This window comes from Nelumbo lutea, chromosome 2 (assembly GCF_056320005.1).
Source record: "Nelumbo lutea isolate HS-2025 chromosome 2, American lotus-T2T, whole genome shotgun sequence".
NCBI lineage: Eukaryota > Viridiplantae > Streptophyta > Magnoliopsida > Proteales > Nelumbonaceae > Nelumbo > Nelumbo lutea.
In genome coordinates, this window is record NC_142685.1 from 84,151,213 (window position 1) to 84,176,950 (window position 25,738).

Consider the following 25,738-nt stretch of genomic DNA (forward strand, 5'->3'; position numbering starts at 1 on the left):
CATTTACTACCTAAGTCGAAAATTCTATGACTACGAGACAAGGTACATTATGCTAGAAAAAACATGTCTAGCCCTTGTTTGGGCCTGCCAGAAGCTACGCCATTACCTGTTAGCTCATTCAGTGTTGCTCATTTCTAGAATGGACCCCATCAAGTATTTGTTTGAGAGACCAGCAGTTACTAGTCGAGTCTCCTGTTGGATCATGCTCATTTCTGAATCTGACATCAAGTATGTGACCTAAAAGGCAATCAAAGGGCAAGCCATTGCAAACCATTTAGCTGATAACCCCAACTCAGAGTATAAGGCAATCTTAACAAGTTTCCTGGATGAAACCATTTTGGAAATACAAATGAGGAAAAGGTAGAAGGCATATTTTGATGGAGCATCAAACTAAAGCGGATGGGGAACGGGAATGGTCCTTGTGGACCCCTGAGGCACTCACTTTCCTTTATTTATCTGTTTGGACTTTCCCAACACCAATAATACATGTGAATGGGAAGCATGCCTAAGAACAGTTAGAATTGCACTAGATTGGGGCATCGATGAATTGGAAATTTATGGAAACTCTTTCTTGGTCATTAGTCAAGCCAAGGGCGATTGGAAAGTATGAGTTGAGCGACTAGCATTGTTTCATAACTATCTCAAGAAGTTGAATAAAATGTTTAAGTGCATTTCCTTCAATTACCTGCCTAGAGAGGACAACTGCTTTGCGGATGCTTTGGCCTCCCTTGGATCAGCCATGCGTTTACCTCCCAACATGGTAGTATAACCATTTGATTTAAGTTGGGATAGTGAGCCTGCCTACATGAGTAGCATACTAGCAATCACAATAGAAGAAGAGTCAGATGGTAAACCATGGTTCTATAACATAAAAAATTTCTTGGAGCGCCAAACATTTCCAAAAGGGGCAAATCCCAAAGTGAGAAGAACTATATCCAGGCTAGCAGAGCATTTCATCTTAGTAGGGGGAATATTGTATTGAAACTCTCCTAGATTACCTTGGTTGAGATGTTTAGATGAAGAAGTGCAAAGAAAGATGGAGGAGGTACATGGTGGCATATGTGGCCCTCACATGAATGGGCATATGTTGGCCAAAAAGTTGCTCTGAATGGGATTTTATTGGATGACAATGGATGATGATTGTTGTCGACATGTGCAGAGATGTTATGCTTGTCAAGTCTTTGATCGAAAGACAAATGCACCCCCCTCAGAGCTATATTGCTTCACTACACCTTGGCCTTTCTTAGTATGGGGAATTGACACGGTCGGTCCGCTGCAACCTACAACAAATGGGCATAAGTTCATCTTAGTTGCCACTGATTATTTCACTAAGTGGGAAGAGGCAATGTCCATAACCCACCCAACAATGACCAAGATAGTTCAATTCATTAAGGGTAACATCATTGCCAGATATGGAGCACCTTGCGAGATTATCTCAAATAATGGAAAGAATTTCATTGGAAAGAAAGTCATTGCCCTTTGCAATCATTTCAAGATTAAGCAGTTGCGTACATCCCCTTATCGACCTCAAGTGAATGGAGTAGTAAAGGCTGCAAACAAGAACATTAAAAAAAAAAAAAAACTGAAGAAGATGTCTCTTACCTACAAGTCTTAGCATGACATGTTACCATATGCTCCCTTGGCTTACCGCACATAAGTTAGGGCATCAACTGGGGCAACAACATATTCTTTAGTGTATGGCATGTAGGCAGTCCTACCAGCAGAAGTGGAAGTGCCATCTTTGCATGTGATACTAGAGTCAGAGATCCCAAAGACAAATTGGGTCTGAGCATATTATGAGTAGTTGGCATTCTTAGATGAAGCATGGTTGAGAGCTATGGCCCATACTCAAGCCTATCAAAGGCAAATGACATGTGCATTCAACAAGAGGGTATGACCCCAAGACGTGCAACTAGGTGAATTAGTGATCAGAAGAACCATTCGAATCAGCCAGAGACAAGGGGCAAGTTCACTCCCACCTATGAGGGCCCTTACATTGTTAAAAATAGGTTATCTGGAAGAGCACTAATACTCAGCAAAATGGATAATGAAGACCTCAAAGAGCTAGTCAACTTAGATCAAGTGAAAAAGTACTATGCTTAAATTGTAATCCATTCCATGTACCAATTTTTATCAATGAAATGAAGGGAGGCCATTTTTGGCCGTTTTTTGTTTATTACCTTTCCTCTTGACTAGCACAATTTTAGTAATTCACTAGTTAAACAATTGAACTTTGTGACCTTTTCTTTAAATGTCTCAATATGCGGATACTAGCACTCCTCGAAGATAATGCAAAATAAGTGAAAAGGGAAGGAGAAAATAAAGGCAAAAGCAAAAAAAAAAAAAGAAAAAAGAAAAGAAAATGAAGAAAAGGGAAAAATCAAGAAGGTTTTAAGAATTTTAGCTTCCTCATAACCCATGAGCCAAGTTGTACTAGTGCCTCACATACCCTTGAGCCTTAGCCACATTTCGTCCTAGTTTAAGACCTCCCTATTCAAAGATAAAAATAGGAACATGGAATCAGATGACAAAGAAAGCATATCCCCTTCCCCTTGTGGCAATGATGGGAGGAGTGAGTGAAGAGAGAAGAAGAGAGCAAATTCCAAAAAAAAAAATCAAATACCAATATCAAATTCATCAAAATCAAAATATCAAATTCATCAAATATCAAATCAAATTATCAAATTCATCAAATCATCAAATAATCAAGTATAAAATTTCAAAATCAAATTATCAAATTCATCAAATATCAAAATCAAATTATCAAATTCATCAAATTCATCAAAATCAAACTGTCAAATTCATCAAATCATCAATCAAAATCAAATTATCAAATTCATCAAATATCAAACTCAATTCATAAAATATCAAAGTCATCAAATTCATCGAAATCAAGTTATCAAGTTCATCAAATATCAAAATTATCAAATCATCAAGTAATCAAATTCATCAAATATCAAAGTTATCAAATTCATCGAATATCAAAATTATTAAATCATCAAATTCATCAAATATCAAAATTAATTCATCAAACATCAAATCAAAATCAAATCATTAAATATCAAATATCAAATTATCAAATCCATCAAATATCTAAATTATCAAATCATCAAATATCAGATGTCAAATTCATCAAATACCAAATCAAAATCAAATCATCACATATCAAATATCAAACATCAAATATCGAATGTCGAATATCAAAATCAAATAATCAAATTCATCAAATATCAAATCATTAGATATCAAATTCATCAAATATCAAGTCAAAATCAAATCATCAAATATCGAATATCAAATATCAAATTCATCAAATATCAAAATTGTTAAATCATCAAATAATCAAATATCAAATCAAAATCGAAACTTCAAATATCAAAATTATCAAATCATCAGATCGTCAAATACCAAATATCAAATCATCAAAATCATCAAATTATCAAATAAAAAATCAAATCATCGAATATCAAAGTCATCAAATATCAAATATCAAATTATCAATTTCTCAAATTCGTCAAATATCAAATTATCAAATCATCAAATATCAAATAACAAATTCAACAAACATCAAATCAAAATCAAATATCAAATTCATCAAAATTATAAACTATCAAATCATCAAATCATTAAGTATCAAATATCAAACGTCAAAATCAATAATATATCAAAACTATCTATTTCATTAAATCATCAAACACCAAAATACCAAATATAAAAAATCAAAATCAAATAATCAAATTCATAACAAATTCATCTAATACCCAAGCTATTAAGATTGAAATTATCAAATCAAATTCATTAAATAACAAACCTCGAAATTATCAAATATAAAAAAAATCGAGAATAAGACACATCAAATACAAAATCCGTTAGATGATAAATTTTAAACCAAGTTTCCCAAAGTCACAAATATTCAAATCGTCAAATTCAAATCCAGTTAACAAAGATAAAAATTATTAATGACTTCTTATGGGATGACACCATTTTAACGTTTTTGTGATGGTTGCATTTTTCTACAAAGGTTTGGGATGGTATTGTGCCTTCCAGGCGAGGGTAGTGCACTATATCAACTTCGATCTTGATTAAAATTCTAGCAGCAAAATCTCCTCCCCTAACCTCTTGTCCCTCACAAAAACCTCTAGGTGCTTCTTTTTCCTTTGTTGTTCAGCAGCTCGCTACCTCTAACAAAGAGGGGCAGTTGTTAATGCCCAATTTTTGCTCGGTTCCTTCTTTAACCCTTCTCTTACATTCTGGATGCCTTACCAGACCACACCAATCACTTTAAAACATGCTTAAACCCTAAGAAACCAAAGTTTAGCCCAAATGCCCATAAATCCACCGCCCAATCTACTTGATTCCCTTTTGATGGTCGTGATTATGCCACATCACCATACCTGATCCCCGATCAAAATCTATCACGTGAAACAAAATCCTCAAACAACCAACCACACAAAAATTCCAACCCCAAATTCTTGGATTTAGCTAATCATCCATCAGAGATCCCATTACGATGCTCCTTGAACCTAAAACTCATGACCTGTACACATCTAACATGATCAAACCCTTCCAAAAGCCTCATAATCTCAATCCATACCTATCCACCAAATTTTATCCCAAAATTCCCTCGTTTGACTTAACGTCAAGCCTAGATTTTGTTTTGACGAATCTTATTGATCAAAAGCTCACCTGTCACAAACCCCATTATCCAAGCCCTATCTGACCAATCAGACCCCACCACCATGTTTAGTGGCCCAAAGAATCCCAGCACGTCAAATTTCACAACTAAACACCTCCATTTGACCGTTGAAAAAGCAAGATCCCATTCCGGGCCCTCTCGTTTATTGAAAAACCATAAGCCAAGACTATGATCTGAACTAAATCAGTCAATCCACACCTATGATCAAATATCAGTCACTTCCATCAAATTTGGGATGTTTGAAAATGCATACCCTCCAAATTTCATTCCAAAATTCTCTCGTTCGACCCTCCATCAAACAAAGATTCTATTTCAACAAATCTTATTGATCCGAACTTTTCAGCCACAGATCTCAATCTTCCCAACCTTGTTTGTCTGATCAGACCTCACCACTGTGTTAGAGACCCAAAAAACCATAACACACCAAATTTCATTACTAGATTCATCTATTTGACCATTAAACTAGAGAGATACCTTTTTGACGCACCTGATTAAACCAATACATCAGCTGTCCAACCTAGGATCCTAATTGGGTGGGGACTGACGTCAGACCCTTACTTAACCCCATTAAAACACATGGACCAGTGATTTTGAGCCTAATAGGCTTAAAAAACCCAAAATGCCAAAATGGCATTTAAAAGTTATTCAAATTTAAGTATTTTGCTACTATCAACCCCCAATATGGGGCTGCAACGTTTAGCATGCCCCAATCCCTCATTGGATGCACGACCCATGAAAAACCACCCAAAACTGAGAAGATTTGTTGCACAAAGAAGGAAGGGTCAGCTGCAAGCCCTTTTCTCTCAAAAATCCTTACCCATTTCTGTGAAAAAACTCTGTTGAGCTACAGGCACTATAGTTGGACGAGCTTTAGACCCATCTCCCTCCATTTTCTCTATAAATAGAGCCTCAACTCGAGCTTTAGGTGGGGAGGGGGGAGAGCTTTCCAACTCCTGTAACACACCCAGCTTGCTTGAAATCTCGATATCCTTGTAGCCGAGCTCAAGCCTCATCCTCTGTTTTCCAGTCTTAACTCCAGAAATGCCTAGCCTAGCTCCTACCTTGTTTAAGTTTCATTTGAAGTCCTTTCGGCTACTGGAAAGCTTGTTTCACGGTCGTACACGAGAGGTAAACCTCTCATTCCATCATCTCTTTGCTTTTAGTTTTGCTTTAGGTTGCTTAAAGCTTTGAAATCTTGGGAAATCTGCATTCCCATCTTCCTCCGGATTGAGAAAAAGAGGTAGAGAAGTAAGGGCCTTAGGGAAAATAGTACCTAATTCCTTATAACATCACCTCAAATCAATTGTGGGCGAAGTTGGGAACATTTTCACCAGATTTCAGGAGCTTTGGACAATCTTGTTAATGCATGTTTATGCCAGAATTTGAGCCTAAATTACTCCCGTAGTGGGCTACTATAACAGTTTGGAGAGAGGGGTGCCTAACACCTTCCCTCTCCCAATCTTTTGAGCCCAAAGTCTTTTGGTTCTGTGTCTTTCCTTGGCGGAGAACGGAGTTGCTATCAAGGCCAATAAACTGTTTTTCAAACTCGAAAGTGAGGGCCCATTTTCTTAAAAAAATGGGTGGCGGCTCCTACTCCTTTGAGCGAGCCATGAGCTTCCCAAAGCCCACAGATGTAACATAGGTGGAATTTAACATAATATTTGTTAGAAATTTGTATATCATATAAAGATGTGTTAACAAGTTTTATAATGAAAAAATGCCAAATGATTCCATAATGGATGAAGATTGGGAAATATCAGTTTGTATAAATATTTTTTACAAACTTTTTATGATGTAACTAATTTATTTTCAGGAGTTTATTATCCTACTTCATGTGTATTAGTTAATCAATTATTTATAATTAATGATGATTTTTCAAAATATAGAAATACTCAACAATTTCAATCAATTTTTAAATTATGGAAATAAAAAAAAAATTATTGGAAAACATTTATCTTTTACATTGTTTAGCTGCAACTTTTGACCCTAGAATTAAAAAATTAGGTTTAGATGTTTTACTTGATCTTTATCATACAAATATGATAACTCAAATTAGAACAATAAAACGAAGTTAATAATTTATTATTTCCAATGCATGAAATGTATGAATCTCAAAGTTCATTAAGAAATAAAGTTCAACAACCATACCACTTGAAAGTGGTGGTGGAAGTAAAATTTAGTCAATAATAAGCAATGGAAGGCAACAATCAATTACCACCTCTTCATCAAGTTCATCATTTAGTGAACTTCAATTTTATTTACAACAATCAAGTATGTATGACTACCTCGGCTCAAAGGAAGCAGACAAAGTTGATATTTTAGCTTGGTGGAGAGAAAATGGGAAAAATTATCCAATTCTTTTTTCCATGGCATGCGATATACAAACCCCTTCGGGGTCAATAATTGCATTGGAATCTTGTTTTTCTACAAGTAATCGGGTTTTGGACGAGAAGATGAACAACTTGAATGATCAATTTTGGATATGTGCATCTATTTGAAGGATTGGCTAGATGTAGAAAATAGGCTAGAAGACAAAAGAGGACATGGTGACACTTCAACTGATAGTTCACCAGATGTATATGATGGAGGTGGAACTTGAAAAAAAAACGTTGAATCCAATATTTTTATACTTTGTAATTTTTTATTTTTTATTTTATTTAAGAATTATTTGTAATAATTTCCAATAATCCGATCTAATTCTAAATTTTATCTTCAATTTTATCATTTTATTAATTTAAATTCATTGTATTATTTTTAATTTTTTTTAACTTTTTGCACACATTAAATTTGAAATGAAATAAAATTTTCCTGACTTATTGTCTACTATTCATGTTAATCTTTTGCTATTATATGATTTTTTTAGTTTTTTTTCTAATTTTTAATAGTTCAGAATAATTGGAAAATAAAAAAAGGCCCAGCTCGCAATGGCTCAGTTCCTTAGGCATGTGGCGGCACAACACGACCTAGATGGAAACTGTGTCGTAGACCGTACTAGGCCTGGCCTGTTAGAGGGACCAGGTTGCCCAGCATGGCCTGCCAAGGCTCGAGGCCCAGCACGACAAGGCATGGATGGCGTCCAGGCCACCTTCAGTCCATGTCGTGCCGGCTCGACCAACATCACAAGTATACAAATGAGAACTCACTAGGGGTACTCACGGTACCGAAACGTGGGGTGATTTTTTGGATCAAACTGAACTATTCGGTTTTTCAATTTAACCAAACCGAAATCGAATCGATGCAACCAGTTAACCGGTCGGTTAACTGTGGTTTAGTTTTTTGGGTTTTTTTATGCCTTCAATATTAAAAAAAGGGGAAATGAAAGATTGAGACTGAGAGAGAAGAGATTGAGTGTCAGTGAGCCTGAGTATCGAGTGAGAGAGAGAGACTAAGAAATGAAAGATTGAGATTTGAGAAGAGGCGCCAGATGCCGGCCTGAGAGAGAGTGAAGGTTGAACCTAAGAGGAGACACCAGACGTCGATCGGAGGCTCGCACGTCAGTAGGTCTGGCTCGTTGGGGAAGAAGAAGAGTATGAGAGGGAGAACACAAAATAGAGAGTGAGGTGAGACAAACACAGTTGGTCGGAGTGTCGAACGTCGATGACTCAACAGTCAGAGGCTGCTAGTGATTCAGTTGGAGGCCGTTAGTCCGTTGGGGAAGAAGAGAACTGACTATTGAGAGTTTGATTCGAAGAGTAAGGATGTAAGAGAAAAGATTGAGAGAGTGAGAGAAGGTTTAGTTTAGGTTTCTAATTCGAGAGAAGAAAGGCTTGAAATTTTTACTAAGAGACTGGTAGTCTCCAGTCTAGTAGTCTAGCACTCTGGCAGAGGCAGACTGCTGAACTTTCAATTTTCAAATTAAAACTTTCAAAGAGAAAATTTAAAAGTCTCTTAGACTGTCGAAATTGTTTATTCGATTTTCAAAAAAAAAAATATATATATATATATATATAATATTATATAAATATATATTACTGTATATATCGATCGATTCAGTCAATTTTTTTAAATGGTTAACTGAAATCAAACCAAAACCGAACCAACCGGTTCAGTTTCGATCGGTTTTTCCGTTTTTTTTTGTTTTTCACCCCTAGCACTCACCCAACCTTAATCGTGTTTATTCCATCCGGCATTTCCCCAAATATACAAATGAGCACTCACCCTCACCCGAAGTTAAGTTTTTGGGATAATACAAAGAGCATCTCAAATCCCTAGAAAGTCCAACAAGCAATCTTCCGGCAAATACGCAAAGAAAGGACCAAGTAACGGAATGTTCACTATGTGGCAATCGACAATTGGCCCCACCGTGCAGTATAAAATGGCATAGAAGGTGGAAGATTCAAGGATCAGACCCCCAAGATGGTGGTCCCTCATGATATGAACCGGCCTAGAAAGTGAGAATTGACCCTTAGCCTTACCTGTTGCGGGTTAGCACCAAACAACGTTAACAGTGTAGAGAGGATAAAGTGGGGCTGCCCCAAGTAAGAGAGGACAACAATTAGGAAAAGTGGTCAAAGAGCTAAACCACTTCTTTCTTTAGTTTTGATTCATCTTTTCAAATTAATTAGTTGTGTGGAAAAAAGTTTGGCAACCAAGTTACATGAGAGATTAGTTTATCTCCAAGTCACATTTTCCTTCTCTTGTTTCTTAAAAGATCACTTTCAAGGTATATCTCTCTCTAAGGGCCCATTTGGGAAGGTTGAACTGAAGATTAAGCTAATTAAGCTGCTTTGAAGTGCTCCGGATAAAGCTTATGTTTGATAAAAAAAGCTTGAGATGACTCCAAATCAGCTATCACTTATTTGAAGGGATGTCCGCTTCAGCTTTAAATTGCTTATCTGGAGTCTTCAAAGTGGCTGAACTAGCTTAGCTGAATGTCAGCTCAGCCCTCCCAAATAGGCCCTAAATTGAATTTTGGATTTATTACATAAAAATCAGAAAATGCATTGAAATATATTCAGTCAACTGTATATATTTTAAATTTATTCTGACTTGTGTTTTTATATCCCTTTTTTTGGTTCTCAAGTAATCAAATTATGGTTGTATAATTGTATATTGATGCATCCAACTTTGTTATTTAACTTATATAAATTAATTAATTATAACATTTAGCTTCTTTTGTTTTTATTTTTTCCATACATGTTTTCGGGTTTCTGCTGGTAAAGAAATTATTAAAAACAACTGGTGAGGAAAAAAAAACATTAAGCACATGGCCTATGGAGGATTAGAAATATGTCCTAATCACTTAATATTTTCTTCAAAGTGACATTGCTCAGCCCAAGAAGTCTCCCTTGGTAACCCTAAAAGCTTTTTTTTTCCATGAAATTTCAGAACTTAAGAAGCTGCTACTGTTAGAGCAAGAGTCTAAAACACCATAGCCTCAGGGCCTAGGGTTGTTATGGACTGCATTGAAGTTTGAACATACCAACAAGGTCATTATCAGATTAACAGTCAAGATTTCCAATTCATCAAGAAAAATGGGTTCAGAGAGAGAGAGAGAGAGAGATACTTAACTTTGACAAAACAGGATTGGCTAAGTCAAGTATTCCTTTCAGGGAGCACTGAAACACCTGTAAACCATGTTCTTGCATGTTCACATTCAATTTTCTTTTTAATTCTCTATCAGTTGTATAACAAAAAGTGGATTCTCTTCCTTTATGCCCTACTAGCTTTTGTTTATTAGCTTTATTCCATGGACGAAAGGAAAAGATGTGGAGGGAAGAGGAATGAAAGAATTTGAAATCCCTTGTCTCACACAATGGCCCTATCTTCATAAAAGGGCATCATTTGGTAGGCCTTAGCTTTGCTTTTCTTAGGTTGGGACCTCTGATTTTGGCTGCCAAATAGACCTAATTGAAATCTTTATTTCAGTTTTGTGGTTCAGAGTTTAGAAGCTCTCTTGCCCATCAATTTGTCACCACTCAGAGGGTCACAATGAGTGTTTCCATTTTACTTTTTTTTTTTTTTTTTTTATTTACCTTGTTTGTCTGCAAATAATTGACTCTTTTAGGTACAAAGGCCACGGAGGGAGAGATTTAGAGACCAGAAAATACCAAATACCAACTTTTCCATTTCTTCACTTCATCCAATAGCACTTGTGATTCTTTGCACTCCAATTAAAATATTTTCATAACGTTGGGATTATCAAGAATATTTGAACTATTTTTGTTTTTTGGGCTCAGTTTGGAAGAAGTATAAATACAAATATGTAGAAAGCAAAACTTTGTATTTTTCATTTTTTTATATGAATTTGCACCATATATTTGTATTTATACTCTTTCCAAACTGAGCCTTGTTACAAAATTCATTTGCGCTGGTATAGATATGTGAAAGTGCAATTATGTTGAGCATAAATTCTGATTTACTTTTGCTTCGGATTTGGCTTTCTCTTATTTGTTTGTGATAAACAATTAAAATGATGTGATTCCTACCTCATATGAAAGAGAACGGAAGTAAGAGAAGGGTTATTTGTTTGTAGGGCTGCAACTTGAGCAACATGGGTTGGGGTTTGTCAAAATTTGAATGGGCCTGATTTCAAGGTTCAAAGTATCAACATATTGGTCCGTATTGGCCAATACGTATCGTTCCGGGACTCTTTCGATACGCCCTTATAGTGGATGTATTGGGGATAGCTGACCGGTTCGGGGGTGGAGGAGCCCTAAACCAGTTTCAGAAAAAAAAGTAAAAAAACAGTATTGATTCTCCCGATATGCCCCTACCGACGTATCGGGCATATTGATATTTTGAACCTTGCCTGGTTTGAAGGCCCAAAACCAAAACTGAGTAAAATGATAACTCCGACCAACCCGAGTTGCACCCCTATTTATTTGGTAGTGAGATAAGAAGCAAGATAATGTGGTCCCCACTTTAAAGGAGAGAGAATTGACGTAAGAGGAACCGAGGAAGGTGGTGAAGTTTTTCAGTTTTTTGAAGCAAAATCTGCATTGCAAGTGAGTACAAATGAGAAAGAAAATAAAGATTTTGTATGAGATATGAGTACAAACCATATAATTATAATTTACAAACAAACAAATGCAAAACTGTACGAAGTACATAATTTGCCACAACAAATAAAAAGAGCCTAAATAGCATTAATCATCTCTAACTGCTAGCCAATATTGATTTTTTTTAAACATTTGATATTTAAATCAAGGAAAAAAAACACAACCCAGAATTAAGGGGATACTCACACAGTCAGAACCTAATTAATTGACTGCAGATTTTTTCTACTGATTATAATAGAAATCATTAGCTAAAAAATGTTCCAAATGTTTCCAGTTTGCCATGATTTCCTGCACCTACTCTTCCAACCATGTGACAAACTATTTAGGGTATCTTGATGGATAAACCACTTCATGCTTAGAAGGTTCATTATTGGTCATTTTCTTTTGTTGACCAAGGCATTCTTCAGTAGGAGCAGCAATTATTGACCTCTCAAGATGTTCAATTCCTCTTTTTTTTTTTTTCTCTCTTCTTCTTCTTCTTCTTTTTTTTTCATTCAAGGGTCTGAGTTGACCTACACTAAAAATAGGTTTAATATTTGATTAAGTAGTTGATTACTGAACTACTTGAGCCTCCTATTCATTTCCAGGTGGCTTGCTCCAATCAGTTTCGTACTAAGGTCAGAGTAAATTAAATCCCCTGTCTCTAAAGAATAATGATGGCTATTTTTTGTTAATACCGGTGATGATCATTACTAAATATTAAGGGTAAATTGTTGAAAGTTGAAACCTTCTCTCCCTCAAGTTTTTGAACATTGCTAAAACCTTTAGTTTAATAATTGCAATAATTTCATTTGGACTTTTTAATATAATTATAAGTAAATCTTTTCTGTTAGAATTTTCTAAAAACATAATTACAAGTAAATCCCTTTTGTTAGAATCTTCTAAAAAAAGTATGCAAATGTCTAAAATATTCATGCAGTTAGTTTTTACCAAAATGTTTATTTTTCAATATTTTTCTCATATGACTGGTTAGCCTAAACCTTTTCAATCTTTTTTCTAAAATTAATTTATTTTTCAAAATTTCCCTTCATATCAATAGCTCAAGGGGAAAGCTGTAACTTTAGATTCTCTATTTTTTTGTTATAAAGGTTATTTTGTTTTCCTTTTTCTATATAAACTAACCTCAATAATAATTGTATGGGTATTTTGAACATTTTTATGCCTCTTGTTAGAAGATTCTAATAAATAGGGTCTACTTGCAACTGTCAAAAAGTTTAGGGGAAGTAATTGTAATTACCAAACTTCAAGAAAAGTTTCAACAATGGTTAAAAACTTCAGAAAAGGTTTTAACAATTTACCCCAATATTAATAATTATTATAAGATTAAAAGGTGGTGGGTACACTTGTACCAGTACTTCTGATACAAAGTGTTGTATGATTGTATGTTTTTAATTAATTTTTGAAATTACAATCTCAAACTGTTTCAAATTCTAGCCTTGCTGGTTTAGATCGATCTAGTTTTGTTCAACTAAAAGTTGTTAGATGTGACAAGAAGTAAAGCCAGGAAGTTAAGAGACTGTATCTGCTCCTCACAAATGGGTGCCTCATATGCATATCCACTCTACATTGGTAACATCTCCCATGAATAATAATTAATAAGTACGAGAGATGTTCCTAATGCATGGTAGGATGTGCATGTGAGGCGCCTAATTAATAAGTACGAGAGATGTTCCCAATACATGGTAGGATGTGCGTGTGAGGTGCCTGTGAGGCACCAGGTGTGAGGAGCAGATCTGGTCTCGAAAGTTCATTGGGTCACAATTTTAGTGAATTTTTTGTTAAGCCCATAAATAAAAACCCTATATCCGTGTTTGGTTTGAAAGAAAAGATAGGAAAATAAAGAACACTACCTTTTTTTTGGTTTTTTTAACATTGTTTAACGGTTTTCTGGATTTTTAAGCTATGTAACGAGAGAAGCCGCTGTATGAAAGCCCTCCCAAGAGGTCACAAGCTATGTAACGAGAGAAGCCGCTGTATGAAAGCCCTCCCAAGAGGTCACTTTATATAAAGTCATAACTCGTTGGATCACCGGATATATATATTTGAAAAAAAAAACAGTAAAGGTGCATAGTTTAAAGTACAGCTACACCTCTACTGTATCAAAGGTTCAAAATATCATTACTTATCATCCGATAGAACTGATACGTATCGTATCAGGGCCTTCCCGATATGCCCCTATAAGGGATGTTTTGGGTCGACGAGTGATTCAGGGGGTAGACCGGCCTGCCCCTCTGAACCAGATTTAAAAAATAAAATAAAATAAAATAAAAATAGTACCAATACAGGCTGATATGCCCTACTGGTGTATCACCCTGTATCGATATTTTGAACCTTGGGTGTATCGATACTTTGAACCTTGGTTTTAGAAACTGACAGAGAAATGAAATTGTTTCTTTTCTGAGTGATGGTCAGTAAATTCAACCATTGCAATTAAATGGGTTAACCTTGCTGAAACCCCCCTGAAGTTTAATAATTGCAATTACTTCTTTTCAATTTTTTTTTTTAAACACTTGCAAGTAGAACCCCTCTATTACAATCCTCTAACAAGAGTCACAAAAATATCCAAACTACCTATGCAATTACTTTTCTAAAATTAATTTATTTTTCAAATTTGTCATTCATATCAATTATTCAACTGTAAAGTTGCAAGCCTGTAACTTTTAAACTCTCTTTTTGTTGTTCATAACATGTATATTGTTTTTCTTTTTTCAATAGAAACCAGCCTCAATAATAATTGATGAATATTTTGGACATTTCTGTGCTTCTTGTTAGAGGATTTAAATAAAAGGGGTCTACTTGCAATTATATTGAAAAATTCAGAAGACACATTTGCAATTACCAAACTCCAGGGAAAGTTTCAACAAGATTAAACACGTTAGGGGAGAATTTATCAATTTACCCTTTCTTTTATTGGTGGGGCTCACGGAGAGACCGAGACCACCACAAGAAACTCGGATTCATAATTAAAGAGGCAAAGAGAGGGACATCATGGTTGAACCGGCGGCGATTCACATGAGATGCACCAGCAAGGTAGCAACTTATTGAAAACACTTGAAAAGCTACCAAGTACCAATTCCGTAACATTTGAACCCAAGTCTAGATATATGAGGCTACAGTTCGTTGTTCAAAATAGTCAGTGGTCTGGCCCAGTGCTCAACTCAAATGGGATGGGTTGATCCGATAAAACCAAGCTGACTGAACCGGTTATATCATTCCGGTTCTGAGTTTTGTGTATCCACTATAGAAAGGGTGAGACCGGTTGTTTCTGTTCAAAATTGATTAAGATCTGGGCTGATTTTATAATTAATAATATATGAAGGTTTCCTTGTTATCTTGCATTTTTATTATATTTTGTCTAAAGGATGATTTTATACACAATATTTTGGTTAAAAGGGTCAGACCCAATTGTATTGATCAATACTTAAACAGTTCTAGATCTATTTTGCTGCCATTTGACAAGTCTGTAGGAACATCTTCCGATGGTTCATAGGTTCAAAAAGACATACTGAATTTTTAGGGTTTTCTCTTTAAACATCACAGTTTGAGAAGTATCCTAGCGTATTGTGTTCTATTGGGCTGTTGAACAAATTTAGGCTAATAGGCTTCATTTGAAGCTTCCTAATTTTTTGTCATTTGACTTTCAAGTTTTAAAAAGATTGAAAAACCACATGAAAAGATTTGTCATATACTTCCTTATAAAATCCATTAATAATTGGTTGAGGACTGATTCATCCAATGTCGAATCATACTGGATTTAGACTAAACTCTATATTAGCAGGTAAGGTTCAAAATATCGATACACGCTGATATGCCGGTAGGGGTGTATCGGGCTGTATCAACCCTCGTTCTTTTCTCTTCTTTTTTTTTTCCTCTTTTAGAACCTGGTTCAGAGGGGTCGATCTAAAGCCCTTCTATCCTTTGAACCAAGTTAAACCCCGAAATATATATAATATATTATAAATATATATAATGCCTATTTATTCATTTATAATATATATAAAATATATATATATATATATAATATAAAAATATATGTATACAGGTCAATTCGATTAACCATGATTTTTTATATTGGTTAACTAAAATCAAACCAATACCTTCAGTCTTGAAATCGAAACCGAACCGTCGGTCGGTTCGGTTTTTTTCTCACCCCTAGCTGAAACCTCAGCACAGAGCCACAGAGACTCAAGCACCGATAAAGGGAGAAGAAAGCTTTTCAAACCCCAAAGCAAGTCAAACTTCAATCCAATAAAAAGTATTAAAAGGTGATTATAATTTATAGATGTAAAATGACCAGCACAATTCCTCTGACGTGCGCATATAAAACGCGTTTCCATGGAGTTTCTCTGGGATCAAATTATCAAAAGAGACAGCCTGTAACCAAAGAATCCACAGTTCCTCTCTCACGCTTCCCTTAGAGGGCTCTGTAATAAAGCTAATTTTCCATCAAAACCCCTTCAGAAAAAAAGCTAAAAAGCAGAAAAAAAAGGGAGGGGGAGTGGGGAGTTTGGGTTTTCTTTTCTTTTCTTTTTTTTTTTTTTTTTTTCTTGCAGCCCCTTCTAAGCATCTTTTGTTTATGGTCTTCTCCCTCCTTCCCTTCTTTCCCTTCTTGTTGGACTTTTCTTTGCTGTTTTTCTTTTATTTTTTATTTTTTGTTTTCCGATTAGATTGAACTGGTTGAGAATTTTCCTAATTCGGTATTCTTCTGTTTCTTGGTTTGATCAGTTGAACAGCACAAATTCTTTCTCTTCATTTTCTTGTAAATTTGCCATCTTTTCTTCTGTTCTATTTTATATTTCTTGGTTCTTTCTTCTGATTTGAGGCTTTTGAGCTCTCTTTACTTTGTTTGATTTAAAATATAAGTTTTTAACTTGGTTTTCTGTTTCCTTTTTGAGTTTATGTGCCTCTCTCTTTTTCCTTCTTGTTGCTTTAGTTCCCGACTGTTTTAGCACGTTGGGCTAGTAAACTCTCGAGTTCTTTTCCTTGTTCGGGTTTTTCGATTTGCCTAGCATTTCGATTTTCCTTCTTCGGCTCCTTACAAATTTCTCAGTTTTTTGGTATTTTTTTTTTCGCGACTTCTGTGATTACATTCTTGATTCCATGGGACTCTGTCATGGAAAGCCGATCGAAGTCCCTTCAAGCAATGCAGAGAATTCTGTGGTTCCGGGCAATAGCGAACATGCAGCGAATTCGGATGCCACTAAACCTTCGAACTTTCCATTCTACAGCCCCAGTCCGTTACCGAGTGGTTTCAAGAACTCGCCAGCCAATTCAAGTGTGACCTCGACCCCTCTGCGCTTCTTCAAGCGACCATTTCCACCACCTTCCCCTGCAAAGCACATCAAGGCATTGCTTGCTCGCAGGCATGGCGCCGTGAAGCCAAATGAGGCCACGATTCCTGAGGGAAGCGAATGTGAAGTTGGATTGGATAAGTCTTTTGGATTCTCAAAGCATTTCCTCCAGAAGTTTGAGCTTGGTGAGGAGGTGGGACGTGGGCATTTCGGATATACCTGTTTGGCAAAGGCGAAGAAAGGGGAATTGAAGGGACACGAATTGGCTGTCAAGGTTATTCCCAAAGCAAAGGTTCGTTTTTTTGCTTGTTTATACTGATCTTCCATCTATTCTGCTAATATGTTGTTTCAGAAATTCTTTCAAATTTAAACTATCAGTCTTTGCTTTTTCGTGCGAGTTTTATTTTTTGGGTTTTCTGTTTCTTCTGCATTTTTTTTTTCATAAACTTTGTTCTAAAAGGCTCAGTTTGGAAAGAGTACAAATGCAAATATGTACAGTGTAAATACATACAAAATAATACAAATATAAGGTTTTGCACTCTACACATTTACATTTGTACTCCTTCTAAACTGAGCCAAATTTGCAATGCACATTTTCAAATTGATGTGGTATCACTGCTCTTTTTGCAAATCTCATCTGGGACTTTTTTTCCTGTCTGTAGTAAATATTTTGCATTAAATGCCCTCATCCGGTGTTTATGTGGATTATCGCAATGGGGGTTATGGCTCTGTTGAAAGAGTGCAATCTTGGAATTAGGTTGTTGATTGCACATTGGATCTCTAATTTTTGAGGTGTTAATGATGGCATCTTGTACCTAAACCCATGTTTTACCTTCTCTGCATTATGGGGAAGAAAACTGAAACCTGTAACTAGTTGTCAGAGGTATTTCCCTTCCGTGAGATGGGGAAAGATCCTTGTGTAGCCAGGTATGTTACAGGAGAATGTGTGAGACTCTCAGCATGTTTCAAGGTGGTGGGTCCTTGTGCTAAGTCATTTTTTTTGGATAAGTTCATTTGAGAAAGTTGAAGTTTGTGGATGATTTCATTCTTTTTTGTGAGGGAGGCAATTATGAAAATCTCACAAAATTTGAAAGAGCTTATTAACTCCTTCGAAGCCATCTCAAAATTGAAGGTAAATTGGGGAAAGAGTTGTATAGCAGGTATCAATGTGGAGGAGGAAGAGGTTAGTAGTTTGGCAGAGATATTAGGGTGTGCGATTAGACAATGGCATATGGAGTATCTAGGACTACCCCTAAGAGGAACCTGAGATCTGAAGTGTTTTGGAAATTGGTGGTTGAGAGATTCACTAAGAAGCTGGCCCTTTGGAAGAGGAACTACATTTTGATGGGTGGGAGGATTACTCTGATTAGAGCAACTTTAGCCAATCATCCAATTTGTTTCCTGTCCACCTTTAGAATTCCATCTAGGTTAGCAAGTCAACTAGAAAAACTTATGAGGGATTTTCTGTGGGAGTCTGGGGATGAGAAGGGGGACCATCTAGTGAAGTGGGAACAAGTTAGAAAAGCAAAGGAGAAGGAAAGACTAGGTATAAGGAACCTAATTATTAGGAATACATCTTTTCTAGGAGCGTGGATCTGGAGGTTCTTATTGGAAAGAGATGGGTTGTGGCACAAGGTCATTGAAAGCATTCACAAGATGATGGACAATGGTTGGGATGTAAGGGTGGCCATTTCTTCAACCTCAAGTTCCCCTTGGAAACAAATTCAAAAGGTATACCCAACCTTTATTAATTTTATCAGGTATGATGTGGGGTGTGGGTCGAGGTCTCTCTTTTGGGAAGACATTTGGCTGGCTGATACTCCTCTTAGTTCCCTTTTCTTGGGCCTTTATTCAGTGTCTGACTGCAAGTACCAACCAATTTTGAGACTTGTCACTTTCTCTTCTCTGGGTGTGAGTTGGGATTTTGGCTTCAGAAGGGGATGAGAGATAGTGACTGTGAGATCCCTATTCAGTTATTGGTTAAATTCCAGTCTGTTTTCTTGGTTCAAACCATGGAGGACACTAGAGCTTGGACTACCTCCCCCGATGGTATTTTCACTTGTGCCTCATTTGTCAATTCACTTTTGCAACCATTAGAGGTGGGAGAGAATTTCCCAGTGAAAGAAATTTGGAGTAAGCCCATACCACCTAAAGTTCAAGCACTGTGTTGGGAGGTATTTCTTGGAAAGGTGAACACCTATGATTTGCTTCAAAAAAGGAGGCTGAATAGATGTCTTTCCCCACACGTGTGCTTTCTTTGTTTTGCAAATGGTGTATCCTTACCCCATTTATTAATCTCTTGTCCCTTTGTTGTTTATTTGGGAGTCTTTTTGTTCTCTTTTTGGTTGCAAGTGGATAGCTCCTCAGGATGTAGTGAGTCTTTTCAGTCCAAATTTCCTAAGATAGCTAACAAAAAGAGGAAGAACAGTGTGGAAGGTAGTTAGAGCTGCTGTGGTGTGGTTCATTTGGGAGGAGAGGAATGCAAGAGTATTTAAAGAGAAGCTCAGGTCAAAGGAGGAGTTAGTGGATTTAATAAAACTTAGGGTAGGGTGCGTTTGGTTCGCGGACAGGACCGGAATTGGAATCCCCAGGAATCAGAATCAGAATCACCTATTCCTGGCATCCATTTGGTTCAGTCAGGAATCGAATTGGATTCCGATTCCTGCTGTTTGGCTCAACTAGAAGCTGGAATCGGAATCAGCCAAAAATTCCAATGCTGCCCCTGTTAAAAGAACCTCAAAGATTACTAGTACATCTTTAAGCGTAATACTGGTTTACCATTTGCTTGTTGGGAAACTTTTGCAGATATAAGCTTTTGCCATCTCTAGTGCCTCATCTGGACTTTTGCAGATATAACCTCAAAAAAAAAAGAAAAAAAAATCTTGTGGCATAGTTGGTGGTCAGCATCATCTTGATCATGAGATCATCATATTCCCAAATCCAGGTTATTCTCCATCCAACTTCAAGGCTCCAGCTCTGGCTAAATGGGGTTGCAACCACATTGCAATAAAGATATATGTCCCAGTCCAGGCAACCAAAAAAAAATAAAAAAATAAAAGATAAAAAGCAAAAGAATACGGTAGAAGAAGACCTAACCTTCAATCATTGTTTCAGCCTCATAAACATTAGATTGTGGCTTCAGCTGAATAAAGTCTTTCATCACAGCTTCTATCTGATTAAGAAAGATAACATGTCAAAAAAAAAGGTATATGTGTTAATTTTCAAGATTAAGTACCACTCCTAAACCACGGATTAAAACTTTAGTGGTTATCGTTGAAAACTGTCTTAGCAAAGTCATAGATGATGTACAAAGTTCAGACCAACGCCACAATTTTCACTTATTATGTGCTATAAGGTGCTTGAAGTTCTACTCTTTTACTGCTTTAACAAGTGTTCCCAAAATGTAACTAATTCAATGTACTATGCTTGAAATATATAATTATTTGCTTTCTGGGGATGAACCAGAAATTAGATGTCTTTTAAACCAGGGCATTCAGAGTCCTTGTTCTCTAAAAGAGGTTTATTTCCAATGGGATTTTTCAGAACAAACCATCTGCCAGAACAAACTGGCAGAAGAATCCAAATTAGAGCCAGTGATGCTACAGTAGGAAAGTAACTACAAGGATTGCCAAAATAAATTCCATCAAGATGATTATTATGTCTTGGAAACTTCGTTTTATTCCCTAAAATTCACATTCAATTTCTTATCATTCATATAGTCTTAGCAATAGAATACAAACAAACAACAAATTAATTTCTTCTGTTTTTTATTGGTAACAAGATGAAAGAGATTTTATTTAAAATTAAAGGTGGCAACCCTTCTCAAAAGTCTGTGGTAGAAAAAGAGATTTTATTAAGAAAAGAAATGAAATGTAGGCAAAAGGAAAAACGTCTCAAACTAAATTTATTTTTTGGATCAGTATATTTCAAACTAGAATTTGCTTTCTATGTATCAGGTGACTTGAAACTAAATCTCTTTGTATCAGTAAAAGGAATGCATTGATCAGGAAGAAAATGAGAAGGTTGAGACCAGTGCATCCTATTAGTTTTGAAATTGGAAATGTATAAATTGGGAAAGGCTTGGAGGAGTTTCAGACCAGGTAATTCATTGATACACCTTTGCTTCAGCCTGACCAAAGCTAACCTGAACAAGGAGAGTTCAGTGTAAATTGTTACCAATATAATCATTTTCTAAACACAGACAATTCATGTAAGCTTTTCTTAATATATAAGTAATAAAAATTTTGAGAGTACAAACCGGGAAAGCCCCGCCTTGCCTTTCCACCCATTTGGAAATGGAGTCTTTGGAAGCCCATTCTTGGAGAAGAATTTGCTCTCCTTTCATAACACAAATATTGAAATTAACTTCAGTCCACTTGTTCACTTCTTGTCTTAGAAAAGAAAAATTTTAACTAAAACCCAATCAACAGAAGAAACTTCTGAAACTCTTTTTATGTATATATATATACATACACATATTCTTTCTAACTGCCTAAGAACTCTTGACTTTTTTCTGAGCATCAAAACAACCCAAAATGGGAATGAAAACTAGAAAGAATCTAGTAATACATATATTCTTTCTAACTGCCTAAGAACTCTTGACTTTTTTCTGAGCATCAAAACAACCCAAAATGGGAATGAAAACTAGGAAGAATCTAGTAACAGAAATCTGACTTCCAGAGCTGTCAAACAGATCCAAAATGGAAAAGAAAATAAGGGCATCTTCTCACCTGAAGCCAAGAAGGGACGTTGCTGCGGTACCCAGTTGCCAGAACAACTGAATCAACATCAAGTTTTTCTCCATCGACAAGCTCCACACTATCACGATTGAACCTTTTGATTCCAGTGATGATATTAATGTCACTGGATTTGATCTTCGACAGTGCACCAATATCCAGAACAGGGGTCTTTCCAGCAGAGTTCTTGAGCTGTAAAGGACCCACTGAAGGTCGTTTCAGCCCGTATTTCTCAATGTTTCCAAGCACTGACCATGCCAGAATCAACAACAGCTTATCAACCAGCCACAGAGGCAACCATTTCATCATCAGAACCGTCAATTCGAATGTTGATTTTCCGAGAACCTCCCTCGGCAAGACATGAACCTGTAGATTGAAGTCAAATTCATCCTCAGTTAGAAACAAGTGTTTGAATTGAACAAGACGAGTGGGAGTGAGTGAGTGATATGTCATGGATTACTCACCGAGCTTCGAACCACCATGGATGGGAAGGCCTCGTGGTTGCAGGGATCAAGAGAGACTTCCATGCCGGAATTGCCACACCCAACAACTAGTACTCGCTTTCCACGGTAGTCCTCGCCGGACCTGTAATGACAGGAATGAAAAAGTGTGTGAGAGAGAGAGGAGAGGAAGAAGAAGAATAGGAGAGGAGAGAGAGCAAAATCGACGGTGACTTACCTTGCCGTCGCTGGAGCTTCAGTCCAAATCTGTTCTTCTTCAGCTGCAAGGAGAGAGAGACGAAAGATGAGTGAGAGAGGGGTTTGGAACTGGGTAGTGAAAAGGGTTTGAGGGCTTCCAATGTAATTTTGCTTTTTGTTATTTTAAGAAACGGGAATGGGATTCCGATTCCTGGGGGGTGGGTCGGGAATGGCCATTCCCTCAGATGGGGGATTGCCATTCCGCTCAGAATGGGAATTGGATTCCGATTCCACCCAACGAAACGCCTGGAATCGGAATGATCCGATTCCGACTCCGGACCCTTATTCCTGCGAACCAAATGGACCCTTAAAGTGGCTAGATAAAAACCCTTGACATCTTCCAATGCTTTACAACAACTGATATAATAAGGGCTTGGAATGAGGTGGCACACTCTTCAAAACAAAAGGAAAGAGAGATGATGGAATGGAAGCCACTAGCAAGGGGTAAGGTAAAGTGAAATTTTGATTGGAGTTCAATGGGAAATCTGGGGATGGTAGGTATTGGTGGTATGTTTAGAGACTCCTTACATAAAGTGCTGGCTATGTACTCAGGACCCATAGGAGAAGGGGACTCATTAAAGGCTGAACTGATGGTGCTGTTACAAGGCTTAAACTTGCTAAGCTATCCAATTTTAGAAAATTGGAAGTTGAAGGAGACTCAAAAGTGGTTATTTCTTGGATCACTTTTATTTACAATGTACCTTGGGCTTATAGACATGCCTTAAGGGAGATAGACAGTCAGAAAGGGGACCTGAATGCTTCCTTTACTTGGACATGCAGGACGACTAATGGGATGGTCAACCTGGTCAACACTTTGGCTAAGAAAGAGGTACTGGGGTAGTGCTTATTCTGGTCTCTATTGTAAATTAGTTATATGGACCTTGTTGTTTTCTGTATTTTTGGGTGAATGGATACCCTGTCTGTTGTAATTTCTACCCTCCCACTAATAAAATCAATCCTATTTGCTGATTAAAAAAATGTTAAAGTTTTGAACTACGTGATGTTTTTTATTGCTTTAAAAACTTAATTTTTCGATACTATAATTAGGTTTATTATATGAGTTTGACATCCAGTGAAAATTGTGGGTGGCACTAGTTTCTATCATAATGAAGACTACTCTATTGGGTACTAGTTTCATCCGCAATTATATTGGGCCAGTGCTATAACGAATGCATGACCAACAAAATAGGATTGCTGCTGAAAACTCAATTTGTGTTCCTTAATTAATTATTGCCTGATGTTTCTTTTAGCTTGCTCCATCTTGACTATGTCTACATCAGAGTTCCATATGAAATGACAAGATTTCACAATATTTCCGTTTTCTCTTGGTAGAAGTATCACATTAATTACCAAACTCATGTTATCATAATTGGTAATTACTAATTAGGTTCAGTTTGGGAAGAGTACAAATACAAATATGTGCAGTGCAATTTTGAAATACAAAATACAAGGATTTGCATTGTACATATTTGTATTTGCACTCCTTCCAAACTGAGCCTTAGGCTGTGTTTGGTTGCAATAGAAATAAATTTGTACTGATGCAAAACCATGGCAGTGCAAATGATTTGAGTGTAAATTCTGACCTATTTTTGTTTCAAATTTTAGCTTATTTTGTTTGATTACAGTACAAATGAAGTAAATTAAGACATGAAGTAGAATAAAGTAAAATCCAAAAACAAAATTAAACAAGAATTTTCATTTTTTACATTCGCACTCCCATGCATTTGTACTAGTGCAAATAAAATTGCACTGCAACCAAACACTGCCTTAGGCAAAAAGTTTGTGTCAGGTCTCTTTTGTTCTTATAAGATTGATGGTGTCTTGACAGATGACCACAGCAATTGCTATTGAGGATGCAAGAAGGGAAGTGAAAATACTGCATGCTATAACAGGACATAAAAACTTGGTGCAGTTCTATGATGCTTATGAAGATGATGATAATGTGTATATAGTGATGGAGTAAGTTTAATTTTCTCCACTTCTTTTGTTGAACTCGTTGTGTTACATTTGATGCTGTTGCTGCAGGAGTTTTTAGCCTTCTGCACAATAATGATGGTCAATAATTGCTAGGACTATTTCTAGGTGAGGCACACATATGACTCTCTCTCTCTCTGAAGGACAAACTTAGTGCCATTCTGTGACTTGGCCAACACTTAGAGGCTATTTGATAACGATGAATTGGCTGAATTTAATTGCACGTCACTTTGTCTTTTGGTGAATAAGCTATTAAGTGGGGTGTGAGGTCCTTAATTGCTGAATGACATGTTGGGTTGTTTACTTCATCACTAAATATTTCACTTTATGACTGTTATAAAACAGTCACTTGAGCTGATACTGGTTGATGTGATGAATGACAAAAGCTAATTATCAAAATAAGAAAAATAATGGCAAAAGCTCTGGGTATATTGACTGAAAAGTATATGAAATCAAAATTTATGGTTCGTACTAGGTTCAGGGCCTTCAGGCATGCTGGGCTTTACATGTTTTAATGTCTGATGGATAAGAGATGAGGGAGGGAAGGATTTGTGGGGCCTTTACCATGCATACCTCTACCTGAATTAACAGGTCTCGACTTTAGGTCCTTAAGCTAGTCCTCTCATGACATCATATGACACCCATGTGTCAGAGTTTCTTGTGACTTGTTCAATGGTAAACATTTTATGAAATTTAATGTGATAGAATTAAATCACTTTTGGAACTGACTCTTGGTTAAAGTATGTACCCTTGAATATAGTATACCATTTGAATGCCCATCCATGGAATCTCTTGTGTTGGAAATTGGCTAATTTGAATCGCCCATCTATTAATGTCAGAATTCTATAATCTGTAGATTCTCCTAGATGTTCACCCTTATCGTTATCTCGTCTTCCAAAGGATTATTGGGGATCATTTGAATGCTTGAAGTCTTGAAGATTTTGAATTTATCTCACACACACATACACACAAACATATATGTATTCAGGAAGTTGGAAAAATTAAATCACATTTAGATCTTAACTCTGTTATTTCCTATACTCTTCACTTTTCCAGGTTATGCAAGGGAGGAGAACTTTTAGACAGGATACTCTCAAGGTACTTTGATTTGGTATATGTTTAAATTTTTCCTGAAATCTACCGTAAGTATCACTTTCTAACTTGGGAGATTTTCATTTATGATTTTAGGGGTGGAAAATACTCAGAAGAGGATGCCAAAGCTGTTATGGTCCAGATTTTAAGTGCTGTTGCTTTCTGTCATCTCCAAGGCGTGGTTCACCGTGACCTCAAGCCAGAGGTAATCATCCTTTTTTTAAATGACTGAAAGTCTCCATATTGGAAT

At 36.4% G+C, this 25,738-nt stretch overlaps 1 protein-coding gene across 1 annotated transcript in view; it reads left to right on the plus strand.

Annotated features, from left to right (window-relative positions):
• Positions 1 to 15,986: 15,986 nt before the first annotated feature.
• LOC148871669 (CDPK-related kinase 1-like) overlaps positions 15,987 to 25,738 on the plus strand; it is a 32,092-nt gene continuing 22,340 nt past the window's right edge. The window contains exons 1-4 of the mRNA XM_088970536.1: positions 15,987 to 17,280; positions 24,251 to 24,381; positions 25,453 to 25,494; positions 25,585 to 25,693. Of these exons, the coding sequence (XP_088826662.1) occupies positions 16,798 to 17,280; positions 24,251 to 24,381; positions 25,453 to 25,494; positions 25,585 to 25,693 (765 nt within the window). The 5' untranslated portion in view covers positions 15,987 to 16,797. The remainder of the gene's footprint in view (positions 17,281 to 24,250; positions 24,382 to 25,452; positions 25,495 to 25,584; positions 25,694 to 25,738) is intronic.